This window comes from Stegastes partitus, unplaced genomic scaffold (genome assembly GCF_000690725.1).
Source record: "Stegastes partitus isolate 25-593 unplaced genomic scaffold, Stegastes_partitus-1.0.2 Scaffold10, whole genome shotgun sequence".
NCBI lineage: Eukaryota > Metazoa > Chordata > Actinopteri > Pomacentridae > Stegastes > Stegastes partitus.
The window spans coordinates 417,782-436,323 of record NW_007577741.1 but is presented as its reverse complement, the minus strand read 5'-3'; the positions used below and the strand labels follow the sequence as shown (position 1 = coordinate 436,323).

Genomic DNA, 18,542 nt, shown 5'->3' with positions numbered 1-18,542 from the left:
AAGGACGTCTCACATGCTCCTGGACACACTTAAGATTGTTTTAAAGGACACCTCGCATGCTCCTGGTGTCACTCGGTTTGCAGTAAACAAAGTCTCACCACGCCACCGTGGACGTCCACCAGGCCACGTTCAACATGTCAGCGACGGACGGCTGCAGAAACAGAGGACAGTGACAGATGAGGGCAAACGTTAAACTGTCCCATCATCTAAAAGTTTGCACCCGGATGTTTGTCTCGTACCACGAAGATGCCTCTGGGTGCTGCTCCGGTGTGGCTGCTGCTGACCGGCTCACATGCAGACTGGTATTGGAAAGACTGTCGCCGAGAGAAGATGGAGTTGTTGTAGAGAGCGTGCATCAGGTAGGGGTCCACGTCGCCGAAGAAAAGACCGATCTGTGACAGGATGAAAGGAAAGACCGACACGGGGGGCTTGAGAAAGAACCAACAAACATCTGACAGCAGTTTGACAGAAACCTTTTAAATGCTTGTTTCATCTTGTTTTATTCATGTGGCCCGTCAATGACAACTGAGTCAAAAAACCAAAAGCTTTTGTGAAGACAGCAAACACAGAAAACACTAAACAGGATTTCTATGTTTAGATTTTGTGTCAGTGCAGTGAATAAAGCAGACGTTCTTCAAAAGCAGACAACGTAGAAGAGTCGGGCAGACTAACCTTCTTCCAGTGATCTCTCTGATTGGACATAACCAGGAACCCACCGTCGTCGATGAGATAGCAGAGGAGGTCCTGCAGACAACAGTCACGTACATCATACAAATTAAAGTCCGGGTGGATTTTGAATCTGCCAAGGCGAGATTTAAAATTTTGATTTGGCCTCGACCAAATTAAAATCCATCCTACATCATAATGAGATTGTAGTCCTGCCTAGTGACGAGTGACACATTGCAAGGTGTTAATCTGATATAACCTCCACACTTCATCGTGTGCGTGAACCTCTCATTCTTTAAACCATCAAAGGGTCCCACCAACATTTTCATACAAACACATATGAAGAGGTGTGACACATCTGTTGTCAACAGTCACACAAGACTGGTGCAAATACTGCATTTATATGAACGATTTTAATTTGGTCAAGGTGAAATTAATCTTATAATTCTGATTTAATTCAGATTTTTAATTTGGTGTGGTCAGATTTTAAACCTCCCAAGGCAGGCTGACAATTTCAGTTTGTTATAAGGATGATTTCAATTTGGTCCAGACGAAATCAAAATTTTTATTCTGCCTGGGAAGATTTAAAATGTACCCAGACAGAATAAATGAAATTAAATGAAATTAAATGAAAAATACTTTATTTATCCCAGAAGGGAAATTCAACAATAATAACAATAAATAATAAATAAATAATAATTACAATCTCATTATAATGTTAGAAGGATTTTAATTTGGTCGAGTTTTGTCCAGGCAGATTTTAAATCTTTTTAATCTGGACTGTGACATATGCATTGTAAAAAAAAAAAACATGTTTTAGAACTAATTTAGTCTCAAATTATGCAGATAAAATTGAAATGATGGTTGATTAGGAAGTGATTATTAGTGTACAATTGCTCCAAATTTCTAACTAATTAAATGTTAAAACAAATTAGGCAAACCACTGATGTAAAAATATGCAGGAAGGATTTTAATAAAATAACTGAAACAAGTCAGATGTGGAAGAAATAATCATTATAATAATAAGGAAACAGTCTTGCTTATTGTACATCTCACTCCACATGCTGGGCTTTTTTTTGTCTTTTTCCTTTTTGAAATTTTTCTTTTTTTTTTCTTGTTCACAAAAAATAAGTTTTCAAGGATCAACCTGTGACTAAATGACTGATTATTACTGGTCATGCTTATAATCGTGCACAAGCAGCACTGTGGATGGTATTAATTGTCCTGGACATTTTATCTGAAAAAAAAAACAGAAACCGGCCACAACAACACCTCTGTTCGCATGTGTAAAGTGATCATGAAGTCAAGTTAAATAAATAAAGTTCTTACATCTGTGTTGACTTCACAGTCCATCTCACAGCTTCTGGACGGTCCACACTGTTCAACAAAATGAGCAAAGTGAGGTCATGAGAGTTTTGTTTGAATTGAGCTCTAATCAGGTGATTAATGGCGACAGATGAGTGACGCCGTGCTGCACCTTGTGTGAACCCTGTCGGCTGTCTGACACGTTGCTGGCCAGGATTTTGAACTTGTCCACCCAGGCCTCCAGGTCCAGCTTCACTCCAACCACTGATCAGAAGAAGACGAGACTCAGCACAGAACAGAGGCTGAAACACTCTAATATCTTAGATATGAAAAAAGCAGGTGGCGCTTTAAATTTAGCATTTGCAACGTGAGCACTTTTCTTACCTGCAGGTTTGAGCAGTTTGCCTCCTAAGTTAACCTCCACAGCTGAGCTGACCAGAATACCGACGGTGCCGTTTTCTGCTCCCACGGGGTCGTCCAGAGCTGTTCAGAACAAGCACACGTATCACCACCTGATATGACGCAACCTTTTGAAATGAATGAGTCGATCTGAACTCAAGTTGACTGGAACAAACAGCGGCTCGGTGACTATGTGACAAAAGAAGTAACCCTTTTTAAAGACGGTGAGGCACATTTGAGTCACGAAAGAGAGAATACATGCCAGCTTCTCATGGCTCAGCGTAGATAATAGGTTGGCATGCAATCTAATGAGTCTCTTTATGAATATTGTAATAGTAAACAACCCAACTGTCTGTACTCATGAATGAATTATGTGAGAGACAAACACTGCAGCTCCTCTTCAAAGCCACCACTCTTTCAGGCTGTTGAAGAAAACGTGAGTCTGCTGCTGCTGCTGCTGCTGCTGCTGCCTCGATTGATTTGTTTGTTTGTGTTATTGTGTGACTTTGCTCTGTCTGGCGGCTCTGGAGAGAGAATTATAACCGCTTCAGTTCCCGGTTGGACAGGTCTGTCTGACAGCAAGGTAGCACCGCGAAAAATATTCTAAATATAGAGCCCCAGTTAAACTGGTATTGATTTTCTGATACATTTTGCTGCTGACCCCGTCGACAGCAGTTCACTGCTCCGATTCAGTGCTGCTGGTCCTCCTCGTCTGCGTCTCCAAACTGGGAGCAAACAGACTGGACTGTAGGTGATACGCCAGCTGATTGATGGGCACCTCACACAACCGAAAAGAAACCCAAATTAATCCTTGAAATGAAAACTGTGGAATATATGGAGCCACCGAAGGCCCCAGTTATTTAAAAAACACTTTAACTCTAATTAACAGACCTGAACAATGAACCAACTATGATTGTGGCTTTTACACGAGTTATATGTCTTGTCTTGTTGTGTGTGGACGCCGTTCAGAGGAGCTGCTGCCTCAGTGACAGCTAATGGGGATCCCAATTAAGAATAAAAAATAAAGACGTGAGACAGTTCCATTTGCAGTAGAAAACCCTAAAACGTTAGCCCACGGCCCCGTCTATTTTCATTAGAGTCTTGTGATGATGACACGTCACACACTGCAGGATGTTGTTAAGATCATGACACCAGGAGGAGCATTCAGAGAGCAGAGCACCACCTCATATGATCTACAAACAGATGTGGACAAAATAGAGAACGTAGTGCAACAGCTTGGTGTAACGCTGCAGTGAGAAACAAAAACAAAAGGCTAAAGGAGTCTGAATAAGAAAGCGGTTCAGGGATGTCGTCAGTATGGGTTGCATCAGTTGTATTATCTGTAGCTAACATTTGTTTTAAGAGCTGGAAAGCTTTGCATTGTTGGGAAACATTCAAACGTAACCATCCAAGTTTTAACACGTAAACACCAAAGTGGATCTGTAAACCCCTCAGACTGGTTCAGACCAAGATCCCAGACTAGAGTTCTCCTCCGTTTGTGAAAAGGCCTAAACTGTCCCAAAAGTGCTGTAGAGTGAGCTTGTTCTGAACAACATTACTCGATACAACAACCTGCAGGTCATTAATTTAAACCATCCTGATCATAATTGTGATCCTGGTGCAATTATATAGCAGCTCATGGGCCTGTAACCACCTCGAGGTGACAGCAGCACACTTGTCCAGGAGAGGAATCCAACTTGAGGTTGATACGATCACAAAGTCTTTTTGATTGCTCAGTTTTCCTTTTTGCAACTCCTGGAACAGCAACTTTTTCTTGCAGGATTTTCTGCCATTGAGTCATCTGAAGGGATGTGTGTCTGCATTTGTAAACAGCCAATAGAAATGACTCCACAAAAGACATATGATTGGCCGCCATCACTGGCTGAATCTCCTCTCAGACCACTTTGTTTTCACTATGCTGGAAGTTTAGCGACTGCCGAGTTACACTAAGTGCATCAGTTTAGTTACTCACTGGATCTAAGCGGAGGCCTGAACATGTAGCCTCTGTTGTCGAGGCTCCGTCTGTAGAAATTCGAATTGAACGGTTCAGGATCTTCATCCCACAACTCTGCAGCTCTGTAAAAACATAAAACACACATTACAGCATGTTTGAAAGCAGAGCGTGTGTGTGACAGCGCTAACACGTGTTGCTGCTTGAGTAGGTAAGCAGTTTAATCTCACTCACATGTTGGGAAAAACTCGCGTTATTCCTCCATCTGTGGATGCAAACACAGCCAGGAAGCCGTACCTGAAACGATTCACTCAGTCAGCTCTAGAGTTTTTTGTCATGCTGGATGGTTTGTATGTTCGCTGTGTGGAGCAACAACAAGTCGACTCACGAATTCAGGTCCTTGTTCTTCCATACACGAGAGGCGAGCTGCCCGATAATCCGAGAATCCAAAATCAGGTTGTGGATGAGGCCTTGATCACCTGCAACAAAACCGCCAGCTGATTATCTCATCTGCAGCGTACCGTCTATTACCACTAAACTCTGTTAATGCACCTACACTCATCAGATTCTGGAGAGATGTCCAGCATGAGGGACAGAAAGTTCTGCAAAAACTGTGTGTTGTTGTCAGAAAGCTGCAGGCGCTTGCAATATTCCCTGCAGAGACAAAACCATAAATAAGCACCTTTATGTTTGACTAAAGAGTGAAGTCAGGAGAGATAAAGATGGTCACCTTGGAGCCAGAAACACGTGTCCCGATGATTCAAAGGAACTGGGCAGCAGCGACTGCATATCTGCAACAGAGGAAGAGGAGACGGTGATGTTTTCTTTCATGTCTCATTTCTTTACGAGGCCGCCTCTCTGTACTCACACTGGAGCTGCAGCATCACATCACTCAGGTCTGCCTGGATGTAGTACTCGTTGTAGGGAGGTAATACCAGGCCCAGACTGCAGGGGGTGGCATCCCGACGCGAAGACGCATGAATGAAGAGACAGAGAGGAGGTGGATAACAGAGTGAATCCATCTGCAGTCCTCATCAGACTCCAGCTACGATTTGTGATTCATAACATGAGCTCACCTGTAATCTGTGCCATTGATGGGAGTCCATGTGTAACCCCTGAACACCTCATCAATGTATGACTACAACAGCAGAGACAATTCAGTGTGAGACAGACTGCAGTTCACTCAGTTGTGCTTCATGTATTTACAGCGGTGTTTTCTGGAGGTGTGACTGTGCTCATGGTTCTACAGGTTAACTAATATCGCAGTTTTACCCAAGATCCACATCAACAATGATAAGCTGCACCATATTTTTGGCAACACACAGTCTATTCAGGCTACAGAACAAGCTGCACGGAGATTCTATTATTCCAACGCCCAATGTGTGATCAATATGAAAAAATTTGCCACAACCCCAAAACTTCAACAGATCATAAAGTGAAAATGCTGGACAAAATGTAGTCACATCAATGTATTTTCTGATGTGATTAAATGCACAGCGAGAAAACTGTATATCTTAACCTCTGATCAGCAGAAAGAAAACACGGCACGATGATGTATCAATAACATCATGCCGTTGAATCAGAATAGATGAGAAGAGCTACCGAGGGGACCTTGAGATGAGATGATGAGTATTAAGACTAATTACACTCACAGTGTGTGCACTTGACTGACATTTTCTAAATACAGTAATAAATTAGAATTGCCAAGAAGTGGTTGTTTGCCTCCACTAACCCAGCAAGTTGCAGCAAACATCCATGTCTGCTGACACTCTTTAGTATTATAGACTATAATATAACAAAGACAAAGCTTTAGCTATGACAGCCAGCAGTGCATTCAGTGTGCATGTTGCTGCAAAGAGTAAACACGGATGCTTCACACGTGTTCAGTGCAGCAGCATAGAGGATTTATAGTCACCCCAGTTTCAAGTGTTACCAGTTCATACTATTACAGTCACGATGTGCACCTCTGTTGCTGAGAGATGCTGTTTAATAATGGACAGAGAAGCATTTTTATAGTGTCATTGACCTTTGACCTTTTGGGAATAAAATGCTATCATATTAACCTATTTAAACATTTGTGTGAATTTTTGTCGTATTTGACTTTTGAATTCTTGAGTTATGACTAAAAAGAAGAAGAAGAACCTCCAGACTGATCAACAGCTTCATTCCACCAGCTGTCAGAACGCTGGACTGCTGATCCAGATATGCAAACACTTCATTATTTAAATTGCTTTAAGTTATTGGATCCTGAAGAAATGCTCTTTCATGTCGCCTGTACTGCTGTGTACGTACAGCAAAATGACAATAAACTTGATTTGATTTGGAAAATGTGTTTTATGACATTATAGTGATCATTAAAAAAATCGAACCAATCAAATGAACATTTGTGGCAAATCCAAAAAAGTTTAGCTTTAATAAAAATGGGGCGAACAAACGGACAACCTGAAAACATAATGAATCTGTTGCTGGTAGGAAGACACAAGAATAAGAATTATTCCTTTGATAAAACAACCTTATTTAGAGACAAACATATAGGGAAAGATGAGAATGATTGCCTTAAACTGTTTACTTTATGACACTGCTTTCTGTTTCAGTGTGCGGGAACGGCGACATGAACTGATTATTGTTGATTTTACATAAATTATGCAGTGAAACAGTCTGATTAGGGAGCAAAAACAGTTTTACTAAGATGTGTGTTTAAAGTCATAACTTACTTCAAACAGTAGGATAAACTTGACCCAGAAAGAGGCCCTGCAGTGATTAATATTTCAGATACAAAAAACTTTTTGAATTCTTCGTCTCATTTCCAAATAGTTGGTTTAGATATTAAAGGTAGAAAAAAAAGCGTGTTTTTACTGTGAGCAGCTCGTTTCATGGACCTACTAGACAGAGTTGTGAGTTTATGAGCGTGTGAAGCATCTTACCAAAGATTACAACTGAGCACAGTAATAACTAAATAGGTGAAATGTGTGGGGACATTTACTTACCTCGTCTATGGACTTGATAAGAGTCTTAACCTGCATTTCACCTGGTCTCCCGTCAATCATCTGGCGGCGAATCTGCACAGTGAAAACGCAAAGCAGTCACCAATATGTTACCAAAACGTGTTATGTGGGCCTTTAACTACCTACAGAGACGCTGCACACTGGTGGGCAGGTTGTCCTGAGGCAGATATTGTTGTTCACTGGCTTGGTAATAACTTCAAACGNAATAAACTGCATCTTCATATGATGCACAGTGAATATGAGAGAATTATGAATACACTAGCAGTGACCATCTGCTGACATGAATATGCACAAAAAGTGAGCATCAAAAGCAGCTGAAATCTCATTGAGTCTAAACACAACAGTAAAATAGCGGTCCATCTTGTCAGAATTTAGCCACGTAGAAGACAAGCTCTGAAAGTCTACAATTCCCTCAATAATTCTCATCATTTTTCATCCAAAAGAAGAGTGAAGAAAGGAAAACGAAGGCTTGCTGAAGGTAGAGGAGCAGCCTGAAAGTGTGCAGCGCGCTTCAGAAGAGCGTTTGAAAGCCTGCACAGCTGGATGGGTTAAAACATGGAGAACCACCAGCGTAGTCGTTTAAAATGACAGGGGGATACAGCGGCTCAGACAAGGATGTGAGAGGCCATGTGAGAGGATGAGGTTAACCTCGTCTCGTTTTCTCGGGCAAATGAAGCAGACCGAGTGGAAAAGTAGAATGCCAATGCGTGTCGGACTCAACGGAACCGCACGGCTGAGTGCACTCAGTCATCTGTTTGAGCCGGCCGAGCGCCGAGGGATCCGCTCAGCCGACTGGTGCAAATGTTCTCTCTTTCTCAGGTCGTCCCATTTCCAGCCACAGCGCTCAGAGAGATACCCATCTGATGTGATTTATTTTAATCAGCGGTTAGAGGTGGACATAAATAATGTCCAGAATAAAAGGAGATATGGTAAAAATTAACATTTAAAACTCATTTTATTATGGAAAGAGGACCAGACCAGATAGGATATGCAGCAGAATATCACCTAAATGTCCATTAATTTTAAATTCTATCACTCTAAATAAGTTGACAAGTAGAGTGTTTCCTCTCGTGGAAACCAAAAACCTAGAAAGACTTCATTTCAAATCCAGGCCCTAAAGCAGAAACCTGTGATCACTTCCAGGTAGCCTAACTGCATTAACATGGTTATAAAATGACCTGTGAACACCAGAACCTTCCTCGTTTTGCACCTATATGGTCTGTGTCCGTCTACATAATGGCTGCACATGGAAAAGAGTTTCCAGTGGAACCGACAAATCTGAACTGCGAGACTTCACGAAGATGGAAAAGGACACAAGGAGGCGAAACGGTGAGAACAGAGCAGCAGCGGTAATCAGGAGTCAGTGAGCCAGAATAGAGTCAGAGCTGCATCCTTGTAAAACGACACCACAGACAGAGCGCTACTTGAACAACTACAAAAAACAAGCAGGCAAGAGCTTCGGACTTCTCACAGAGGTTATCGGCGGAAATCGGAGTTTCTGTGGCGACAGCGTGAAGGACGTCAACCAAACCTCAGCCTGCTTGCTGTTTGGCGCAAAATTGCAAAATGAAACTTTACCTACGGACATGAAAAGAAGCCTGATGAATGAGACCAAGATACACTTATTCAGCGTGTTTGGTGTGAATCCGGCCTTGACGACAGTGAATGCACCGTCCTGACAGTGAAGCATGGGGCAGCAGTGGGTTGATACGAGTTCAAAAGGTGACATTTATAGACGGCACCACGAACGCCGGGAGATAAACCAACACACTGGCTGACTAGACAACTCCTGGTTTACAGAAGCTTGGCGCAGGAGGAATATTCCAGCGTGATGACGCTTCAAAGCACTCTGCTAAAATCACGAGTCTCCACAGAAGAAGAAAGCGAAGACTGTATGTTGCCTGACTTGAATACAACAGGATACCTTCAGGGTGTTTTAAAGAGAACGCTAGAGCAAAACAATGCCTCGAGCAAAGAGAAGCTGAAAAACATCGTCTCTGAAGAACGACAGAAGATCAGAAGTTTGTGCGACGCTGGTATCCTCCACGCTGACGAGGAGCGAGTTTTTCATCAGAAACAGTGGCAGACATTGGAAGGACTGAAAGGATAAACCATTTGTAATGAGTTTTTTGGACCAAGGTCTTCCTGTGGGGCCTAGCTATACTTTTAATACAGTAAATCTAAACGTTTTGTTTTCTATTTTGAATCAGTGCAAATACAGTCGTGACTTGATAATCGACCCTTAACAATCCTAAACCTGCTATCCGACAGGTTTTTAGGAAAAACCAACAGAACCCATAAAAACAGCCTTAACATAGCGACAGCCTTGGATTCTTTATTGGTGACATTTTATGTCACCAATCAGGATAACGGCGTATTATCTGACTGAACAATCCCACAGATTGGCTACGTTCACACTGCAGGACTTGAAGCTCAATGAGGATTTTTTGTGAAATCCGATTTCTTTGTGACTTCCTTCACATTTCCAGTTCAATGCAACTTGTATGTGATCTGCTGTGTGAACTTCATACGACCCAAAAGTGTCCCGCATGCGCAGAAGAGGACACGACGACGTGACACGCAGCGAGCGTGCTCAGTGTGGAAACAGAAGTGTGAGCGCTAACTAAACTAGCATCAGCAGCCAAGTGCTGTCTGTGCGTTCCGGTCACTTCCACCCTGTTAGAGCGCTCCCTGAATATTCTGATATTCATCATTAATTGAGCCCAGAAAGTGCTATTGGGACCAGCCCTACTGGTTATTATAACAACTATGAACAATGAATATTAACAAATGAGCCTTCCAGCATCAAGCCCTCCTCGCATCTCGACCTCCGTCTTGACAATCCGACAGCCATGCTATCCGACATAAAAGAAGATTCTACATTTAGTGTCGGATTATCGAGTCACGATTGTACCTGAATGTTTAACTTCTGTAAGGTGATCAAATTTTGAAATATTTCAGTGACACTTCTGTTGCACACCGTAGGTAATAATATTGTCGTAATTCACTAGAATATGTCGTTTTCTCTTATTATTGTCAATAACTTTAATATGTGCATCCTTCAGGAGGACTTTTCAATCAGTACCTCTAAGACGGTACGTTTACTGTAAAGCAATAACGTGCAAAACTTTGAAATTCAAGTCTGAAAAATACATTGAAGAAATGAAACTCAGTCATAAAATCACTGCATAANCTACCTACAGAGACGCTGCACACTGGTGGGCAGCTTGTCCTGAGGCAGATATTGTTGTTCACTGGCTTGGTAATAACTTCAAACGCAAACTTAACAACACAAAAGAACACAAAGTGCCTGAAGTTTTTTTTTTTGCTCACCTCCTCTTTGTTGCTGTCCTCCACCTCTGCATCCAGAAAGTCCAGCGTCACGGGTTCAGGAAGGTTCACAAGCTGAGAGGAGTCACAAGTACAACATGGAACATCAAACGGAAAACAGGTTTGGCTGGTAGGCTTCTTAAAGTGTAAAAATAAAGCTTCCTGCATGATTAGATCACCTTTGGCTGAAGATTGGGATGAAGCAGCAGGTATCCGTTCGGATCGATGGCGAATATGTACCCGTTGGCTCCGAGCTGTTTCAGACACAAAAACAGTGAAGAACAGCAGCGATGTGCTGCTTTGTCTGCCACATACAAGTACAAATGAAGAAAAATGTGACTAATGGTTGCTAATGAGATGCACATACATTGTAGCGGGGTGTGAGTCGCTTTATCTCATCCAGATGCACGTCGACTCCCATGACACCTAATATCAACTGATTCTGGTAAAAAAAAAAAAAAAGAACAGCAGCGATAAATATATGCAAATGAAGGGACAGTCCCATTAGTTTGACTCACTGGATGCAAAACGTCAGTATAAGCCCACCATTTCTGCATTTCATGAGACAATAGTAACAACCACTAAGTTGGATTATGCAGTAAGACATGACAGTGTTCCCCTCCCTGAATCTATATGTTCCACCAGAGCAGTTCCCCTGACACTGGGGCACCATCACTGCAACTTGGGCTCTTCACCACCCACAACAAATATGACTTGTTTTTAAAAAAAAACAGAAACAAGATTTTGATGAGCACAATAAAAATGAGATGCAGCCAAAACCATTCTGACACAGTGCTGTAATGTAAGGAACGTAGCACCGCAAAGTCACTGCATCCAGCTCAGAAAAGTGGGACCCATAACCCCCTGCATAACCTCAACGTGTCGTTTCTACACTACAGTTTTAATCCAGCTTAATCAAATGAGACTTAACATATTATGTTGTGAGGTTTAGAAGAGCTGGATTCAGTTAACTGAGCCAGGTTGCAATTGAATAGTCTTGCGTGGGAAGGTTCCTCACTGAACAATATGATCCAGAGGTATCTAAGCAGCAGCTAAATGAAATCTCTAAATGCTAAAGAAAGGTCCTCCGTTGCTTCCTTTCTTCTCTCCTTTAGCATTGATGTGATGTACTGGACAATCCTTTACAAAAAGCAAGGATATATGCTGTCTGACAATAAGCTGGACTGGACTGTAAACATCGAGACTCTGTCAAGGTTTTTCTGAGGAGACTGAGATCTTTGAAAGTCTACAGATCCATGCTGCAGATGTATTGCTACTCAGTTTTAGCCAGCATCATCTTCAAAACTGTAACGTGCTCCAGGAGATCTTTTCTACCATGAAACTATTTAAGTACGAGCCTTCTGCAGGAATGCTAGCTGAAACATCCATCTATCCATGCATTGTCTCCACACTGCTTAATCCTCACTAGGGTCATGGGGGGCTGGAGTCTATCCCAGCTGACTCAGGGTGAAGGTGGGTTCACCTGGACAGGTAACCAGTCTATCACAGGGCTACACTTAGAGACAGACAACCAAGCACACTCACATTCACACCTACGGACAATTTAGAATCACCAATTAACCTCAACATGTTTTTGGACTGTGGGAGGGAACTGGAGAACCCGGAGAGAACCCCCGCTGCACGGGGAGAACATGGAGACTCCATGTAGAAAGATACTGGGACGCGAAGCGGCGACCTTCCAGCTGCGAGGTAATGATGCTAACTGAGCTTAAACATCAGGCACCTAAATCTCAACAATCATATCATTGTCCTTTGCAATATAACTTTCCTCCAAAGCTTGTACATCATCAGTTTTAGCATCATGTGCAATATTTCCTTATCATGTGTGTGTATGAGGCAAGTTTCCCTCAGGGATCAATACAGTATTTCTGATTCCGGTTATTACTTTACTACTCCAGTATCATTGCCACTATTACATTTTCTATTCTATTCTACTTTATCTTCCTTATTATTTTACCTACATTGTGTTGCTTGTGTTGTATCTCTTATCTTATCTTACAGTGTCTTGCAGCAGCGACATGTAAATCAGTGCAGACCCACGTCAGTAACATCAACAATCACGTGGGTGTGTAGTTTAGTGTGAGTGTAGTCAGATTCTCTCAGCGCCACGGTTGTCTTATCCTATGTCTTTATGAGCTCTCCTTCACATCTTTCCCTGATCTCATGATGTTTTTCATCTCAGTCAAGAAAGAAAGTTCAAATTCAACCCCAGACTCTCTGTTCAACTCTGTTCTACTGAATTATAAGAGTACAATTGACCGTATCAGCTAAAACAAAGTAAAGAAAATAACTCATAACCTGCAACATGCAAACATAAAAACCCGTGTAGTTACCTGTGAGTTTCCATCCATGGTGAGATTGAACACAGGCAGCGTCCCGGTGACGACCATGCCAAGACCCTTCAAAAACAAAGCCCCAAATCATCAATGCAAATTTACATGAGCTGGTTTTTTCACTGTGTATTCAACGTATTTCCTGTATTTGCTAAACCAACGGGCTCGTGCGGTCTCACCAAAGCATCCTGGTACACATTGGTCCACTGAACCTGCTTGGCATCGCTGCCTGTCAGAACCATGGGGCGTCCCAGCACGTCGAGGTACTCCTGACAGAAACACAGACATACATGACCGGCTGCAGCTCCCAAACACCAACCGCATCAGGCCAGGGGGAGAATGGGTTGTGCAAACAAATGAGAATAGGTGTTTGTGCAGAGCGAGCGAGAGCCACAAGGATAATTAGAAACAGTGAACAGGGATCAGCTGTGTCAGAGGCACTAGACAAACCCACCTGGGTGTTAATCCTTATAGCACAGATGGAACGGATCTCAAAATAGTAACCTGGCAGGCGATGGAGAAAAAAAAGAAAAAAAGACAAACAGAGAGAGGGAGAGAGAGAGAGAGCGCATGTGTGAGCAGTTCTATCAGAAAAAACAGGAGTGGCGCTCATAAATATTCCAGATTTGACTAGATGTTACGAGACCAGTGACTCAGCCACTTGAATCCCACAGATAGGAAGCTTTAAGACGGAGGTGTCTGTATTTACTCAGTTCAATCAAGACCATTAGATCAGTCTTAAAGCTCCTTTAGAGAGCAAAAATGCTAAATTACTTATCTCAGTCCCGATCCCGTAACAGCCAAGGTGTAATATAACAATATAAGGTTTAAGATTAAAACAGTTGTGCATGCTTTTAAGTCGACAACATTCAATCAGAAACACCTTCATCGTGCATTTTATTATATTATGGTTGTGCTGCACAGAATTTCAAATTTAGTGTGTTTTGAAATTTTGGCATCTTCACTAGAATTTAAATGTAATGACTGTGCTGCTGGAAGGTCAGCGGAGGATATGTTGACGACACTGACGATAGGAATTAACAGAGCTCAGGCTATAATCTCTACAAAACAGAACACTGATTGTTCAGTTGATCTATTTCATACTAAAATAGAATAAAATAAAAACTGGGGTAACAACAGGAGAATAGTTTTAGAATAAAATATCATTTAATGGACGTGGCCAGGGTAACTTTTTTTTATTTTTTTACTCCCTCAGATTGAATGCAGCCTTGTGTGTCAGAGTTATGATGAAATCCACACGCAAGATGAAAACAGCTCCGCATCAACAAAAGGAAAAACTATTCTCATAGTCAGTAAGTCACTGTATCTGATCTCCAGGAGCCAAACTGAACTGATGGTGAACACTTGTGTGCACACAGATCTGAACGTCTGGCTCTCTACTGGGAACAGTGCACGTTACGGTACGTACTGCAGATGAGGCTCAACGGTTTGACTATTTTATCAGTTTAACGAACAGACACGGCCTATCATACATATACAGTAGTGCTCAAATGTATTCATACCCTCCCATTAAAGAAAAAACAGCTGAAATAAGCTGAAACTGACAAAAGTAATAATAAATTAAAAATTAATGAAAATCGGGACAGTTTTTTTTTTTTTTAATTATTCTTTTCAACCACAATTCAAAAGCAATGTCTCATTTCACTAAACTATAATTTAGCAAATTTTTATTTATTACTACTTTTTTCAGTTTCTAGTTATTTGAGTGACTATTGTGAATTTTGCCTTTTCTTTAATGGAAGGGGATGAATACATTTGAAGATGACTGTATGTAACGATGCATAAACAGTAATACCTGCATAATTATCTTTTAGTTCTCATTATTTCTTAGCATTACAAATGAACTACAGGCGTTAACATTCAGTTGTAACTCTACAGTATAGGATGCAGGGAACAGATAGAGTGACAGGAAGTGCAGCTCACCCTTATTCGTGCAGGCGATCCACTGCAAAGGTGTGACATCGTAGTTGTGTTGACCTACAGAAAAGGTAAATACTCGAACCTTAGGGGGGAACAAAAAGAGAAGATTTAATACAAAATGTCTGGAAGTGACGAGGACGCTAAACGCAGGCAAGTGAGATGATGGGAGGACACTGACCGTTTTGTTGGGCCAGTTGTATTGCATGAAGACATCCTGAGCTCTGTCCTCGCCTCCGTCGGTGAACAGCATGATTATTTTATTGCAGTTCGCCCGGGGGACGTTTGTCTTCTAAAAAATATGACAACAACAAAACCAGAGGGGTTGGTAAACACAATATACTGTGCATACAATCCTTGCCACTAACTAAATCACTTACGTTTAACAGCTGATTGAAGGCGAAATGAAAGCCAGACTTGTAGTCGGTGGTGCCTTTGGCCTGCATCTGCTGCACTGCATCCTTGAAGATCTTCTTGTTGCGCACGTTGGCCTGGACCAGATGTTTGAAGCAAGGAACCACGGCCTCGGCCTTCTCGTTGAACTGAAACACGCAGACGGGAGTTTGAGAGGAAATATGAAACTAAAGGGGCAGCGGGGAGACGTGAGAATCAGCGGTCAGACACCAACCCGGGCCACGTTGACGTAGTCGTCGTCAGACAGAGTGTCCAGCATTTCCATCACCGACGCTTTGATCAGCTTCAGGGTGAGTCCGCTGACACTGCCGCTCCTGAGGGAACACAATTAGACGCTTACATGAACACACACACACACACAGGAGGATACGAGCAGATAAAACGATGCAAAATTATACAGAAGCACGAGTTTTTATTTCTATTTGAGGGTATTTACTGAAGGTTTGAGTGCTGCTGAATAGGACCTAATCTTCTCCTCTTTAAGACACATTTTATGCAGATTAGTCGTGGAGATGCATTTGTTTAGTCGCCACACGACAACAGAGGATATGTGAGAAAATATTAATGAAAAGAAAAGCGACTGAACTGTTAAATTTCTTCTCAGACGCAATATAGAAGGTTGACTTTTAAACTCATTGGATGCGGTTGTTGCTCACACTCTGCTGTCTGAGAAACACAATCTAATCCAACACTGAAACAAAACACGCTGTTCCAACACTTCATTAGCAATCTTTGTCCCAATTTGTACTTGAATGCCGCCTCAGTGATCATCTCGTACATGTGATGAACAAACAAACATGTTTTATTGTTGATGAAAAGGTTGGTAGCTTTCCTGTTCTCCTCATTACGCTCAACAGCAGGGTTAACCTCGGACAGAGAGCCAGTGAACGACCATTTATAACCACGATGAATAGCAACCAGTGGAGACAAAAACACTCAGCGAAACACACCGCTGTCTGATCTACACAATAAACAGGCAACAACACTCGGCCTGATCGTGTTCCAGCTCAAAGCAATACTTCTGTTTTTTTTTTACATTTTGGGAAATTCTCACTCTCATGTTTGTCTGTTAAATATGAAGCTCCTGCCAGCAGCTGGTTGGTTTCGTATAAACAGGGAAACAGCGAGCCTGGCTGTGTCCAAAGGCAGCAGGATTCATTCACCAGCACTTCTATAGCTCGCTTTTAACATGTTGTCCCATTTGTATGAAAAACCAAAGTGCAAATGCAATACTCTGCTGCCCTACGTGGGTATGTGCCAGACTGCTTCTTGGCTGGGAGCTGTTACTTCCTGCACTCTGCAGGTGGCCTGCCAGGCTTTTTATTTCCCCCTGTTTCTAGTATTTGTGCTAAACGAAGACAACCGCTAGAAACAGTTTTTGCAGTTACAGGGAGAGCTAATGAGAAAAACCCAGAGCGACTCCAAGATATTAACAATGACTCACACGTCGACGAGGATGACCATATCTTTGGGGGATGAGGCGCCCTGAATGTACCTGTGGACAAAAAGAAAACAAGGATGCTCAGCTGGAGTTCTACGGCACCTGTATGAGGCCGACATGTTGGAAGCGGCATACTGTACCAGGGCCTCCTCCTGACATCATACAGATCAATTTTATCGGGGACTTTCCACGGTGTTGCTGCAAAGACGAACAGAGGACATTCACCTCGTGTTATTTCAGCCAATGTTGGTTCATCTGTCACATCTGACACCAGGTGAGGAAACTACCTGGATAGTAGCGAGTGACTCCCGTCGCACTCCCAAACGCCTGCCACAGCAGAGACGGATCCTCTCGACTGTTCTCCATGAACACTTTCTCCAGCGCTTGAGTCCAGTTCAGCTCATTCAGAATGACTGGAGCTGATGGGAAAAGACGTGGAGGAGATTAAAAGCACGTTTTTCAAATCTTGCTGTGCTAAAAATTGACATGTGATTAGTCTGCTTGCCTCCTTTGTAAATATCAGTGGGAATCTGAACAGCCGTGTAGGAATAGTTGACATTGTTCTTGAAGTTTGGATCGTACACAAACTCCAGCTTGATGCGAGAGGAGTTCTCCACCTCTCCCTCCCCGTCCTCGGGGTACTGAAAGAGAGCACATACATGACACATAGATGTTCATCCGTCACTGTCACTACAGTCTTCCTTCAGTCGACCGGCCTCGGTAGCAGAAGAGTCAGTTTATTTGTCCCTTACTCACATAACCCAGGTCTGCCTTGGAGTCATAGTAAGCCATGTCCAGCTCCTAGAAGAAAACAGATGGAGATATGAGGAGGCTGCCACGCTGACAACTGTGAAACATTGTGAGGACACGTTGTCAAGCCAGTATCTGGTCACACTGTGAGCACTCAGGGAGGGTTTCAGATCACGGTCATTCTGGCTATTTGTAATTAATGTACTTTACTGGTTAAGTCCATCGATCTAAAAAATGGCATATTGTCATAATTTTTTTAACTATTTGTCTCATATGAGCTTTAAATAGTGACAGATTTCACATATTTTTTATTGTGTTTTCCAAAATTAAGCAATGATTAATTTATATATATATATAATATTTTCCCCTTGGTGTTACCAATATTGGGGAAAGATGATCTTGAAATTATCCATAGATACTGAACTACTTACATTTTTAATTTGTTTCCATTCTTGTCCCATATCTCTTTGTGTTCAGCCCAGTTAAGCTGAAAACTTCCTGAATTTTTGCCACATGACTGTTGATTATAGGTAAAGGACTAAAGCACAGATTTTATTTATTTGTTATTTATTATTTTATTTTTATTTATTTATTTGTTTGGCTTTTTCCAGAATCTGATTAGGACACATGATTTATTTTTTTAAGCACATTTCTGCATGGGGCATATAGAATAACATGATTTTGATTAAATATCATGATTTCAAGCTTAGATCTTTTCTACTGGAATGAAACATCACAGTTCCAGTCATGTTTCCAGGACCTTCGGAGAGTTGAAAATGAGACGATTCTTTCTGTTTTGACAGTTTCTGGCCGCGATAAAAAGGGTAATTTTGGTGATTTTTAAAAAAGAAAACATGCCTTTTAAACCTACTAGCAGGTGTTGTAGCATAAAGGGCTAAATACCTTTGTTAAAAAAAAAAGTTTTAAAAATCATCAGATGTGAATAGTTGCAGCCAAAAACTTGATAAATCAGGTTTAACCAACAAATA

The 18,542-nt window shown here is 41.9% G+C and overlaps 1 protein-coding gene across 1 annotated transcript in view; it reads right to left on the bottom strand.

Moving 5' to 3' along the window:
• Positions 1–18,542, bottom strand: part of LOC103359789 (voltage-dependent calcium channel subunit alpha-2/delta-2-like) — a 51,439-nt gene that overhangs the window by 3,653 nt on the left and 29,244 nt on the right. The window contains exons 5-33 of the mRNA XM_008285314.1: positions 17,560–17,604; positions 17,309–17,444; positions 17,091–17,222; positions 16,944–17,001; positions 16,807–16,857; positions 15,577–15,676; positions 15,329–15,490; positions 15,130–15,237; positions 14,955–15,033; positions 13,465–13,514; positions 13,190–13,279; positions 12,999–13,076; positions 11,024–11,098; positions 10,836–10,910; positions 10,660–10,731; positions 7,309–7,380; positions 5,398–5,459; positions 5,190–5,266; positions 5,052–5,112; positions 4,878–4,975; positions 4,710–4,800; positions 4,556–4,618; positions 4,343–4,446; positions 2,356–2,454; positions 2,144–2,235; positions 1,996–2,043; positions 673–744; positions 240–392; positions 99–151 (exon numbers count right to left, since the gene is read on the bottom strand). Of these exons, the coding sequence (XP_008283536.1) occupies positions 99–151; positions 240–392; positions 673–744; positions 1,996–2,043; positions 2,144–2,235; positions 2,356–2,454; positions 4,343–4,446; positions 4,556–4,618; positions 4,710–4,800; positions 4,878–4,975; positions 5,052–5,112; positions 5,190–5,266; positions 5,398–5,459; positions 7,309–7,380; positions 10,660–10,731; positions 10,836–10,910; positions 11,024–11,098; positions 12,999–13,076; positions 13,190–13,279; positions 13,465–13,514; positions 14,955–15,033; positions 15,130–15,237; positions 15,329–15,490; positions 15,577–15,676; positions 16,807–16,857; positions 16,944–17,001; positions 17,091–17,222; positions 17,309–17,444; positions 17,560–17,604 (2,456 nt within the window). The remainder of the gene's footprint in view (positions 1–98; positions 152–239; positions 393–672; positions 745–1,995; positions 2,044–2,143; positions 2,236–2,355; positions 2,455–4,342; positions 4,447–4,555; positions 4,619–4,709; positions 4,801–4,877; positions 4,976–5,051; positions 5,113–5,189; positions 5,267–5,397; positions 5,460–7,308; positions 7,381–10,659; positions 10,732–10,835; positions 10,911–11,023; positions 11,099–12,998; positions 13,077–13,189; positions 13,280–13,464; positions 13,515–14,954; positions 15,034–15,129; positions 15,238–15,328; positions 15,491–15,576; positions 15,677–16,806; positions 16,858–16,943; positions 17,002–17,090; positions 17,223–17,308; positions 17,445–17,559; positions 17,605–18,542) is intronic.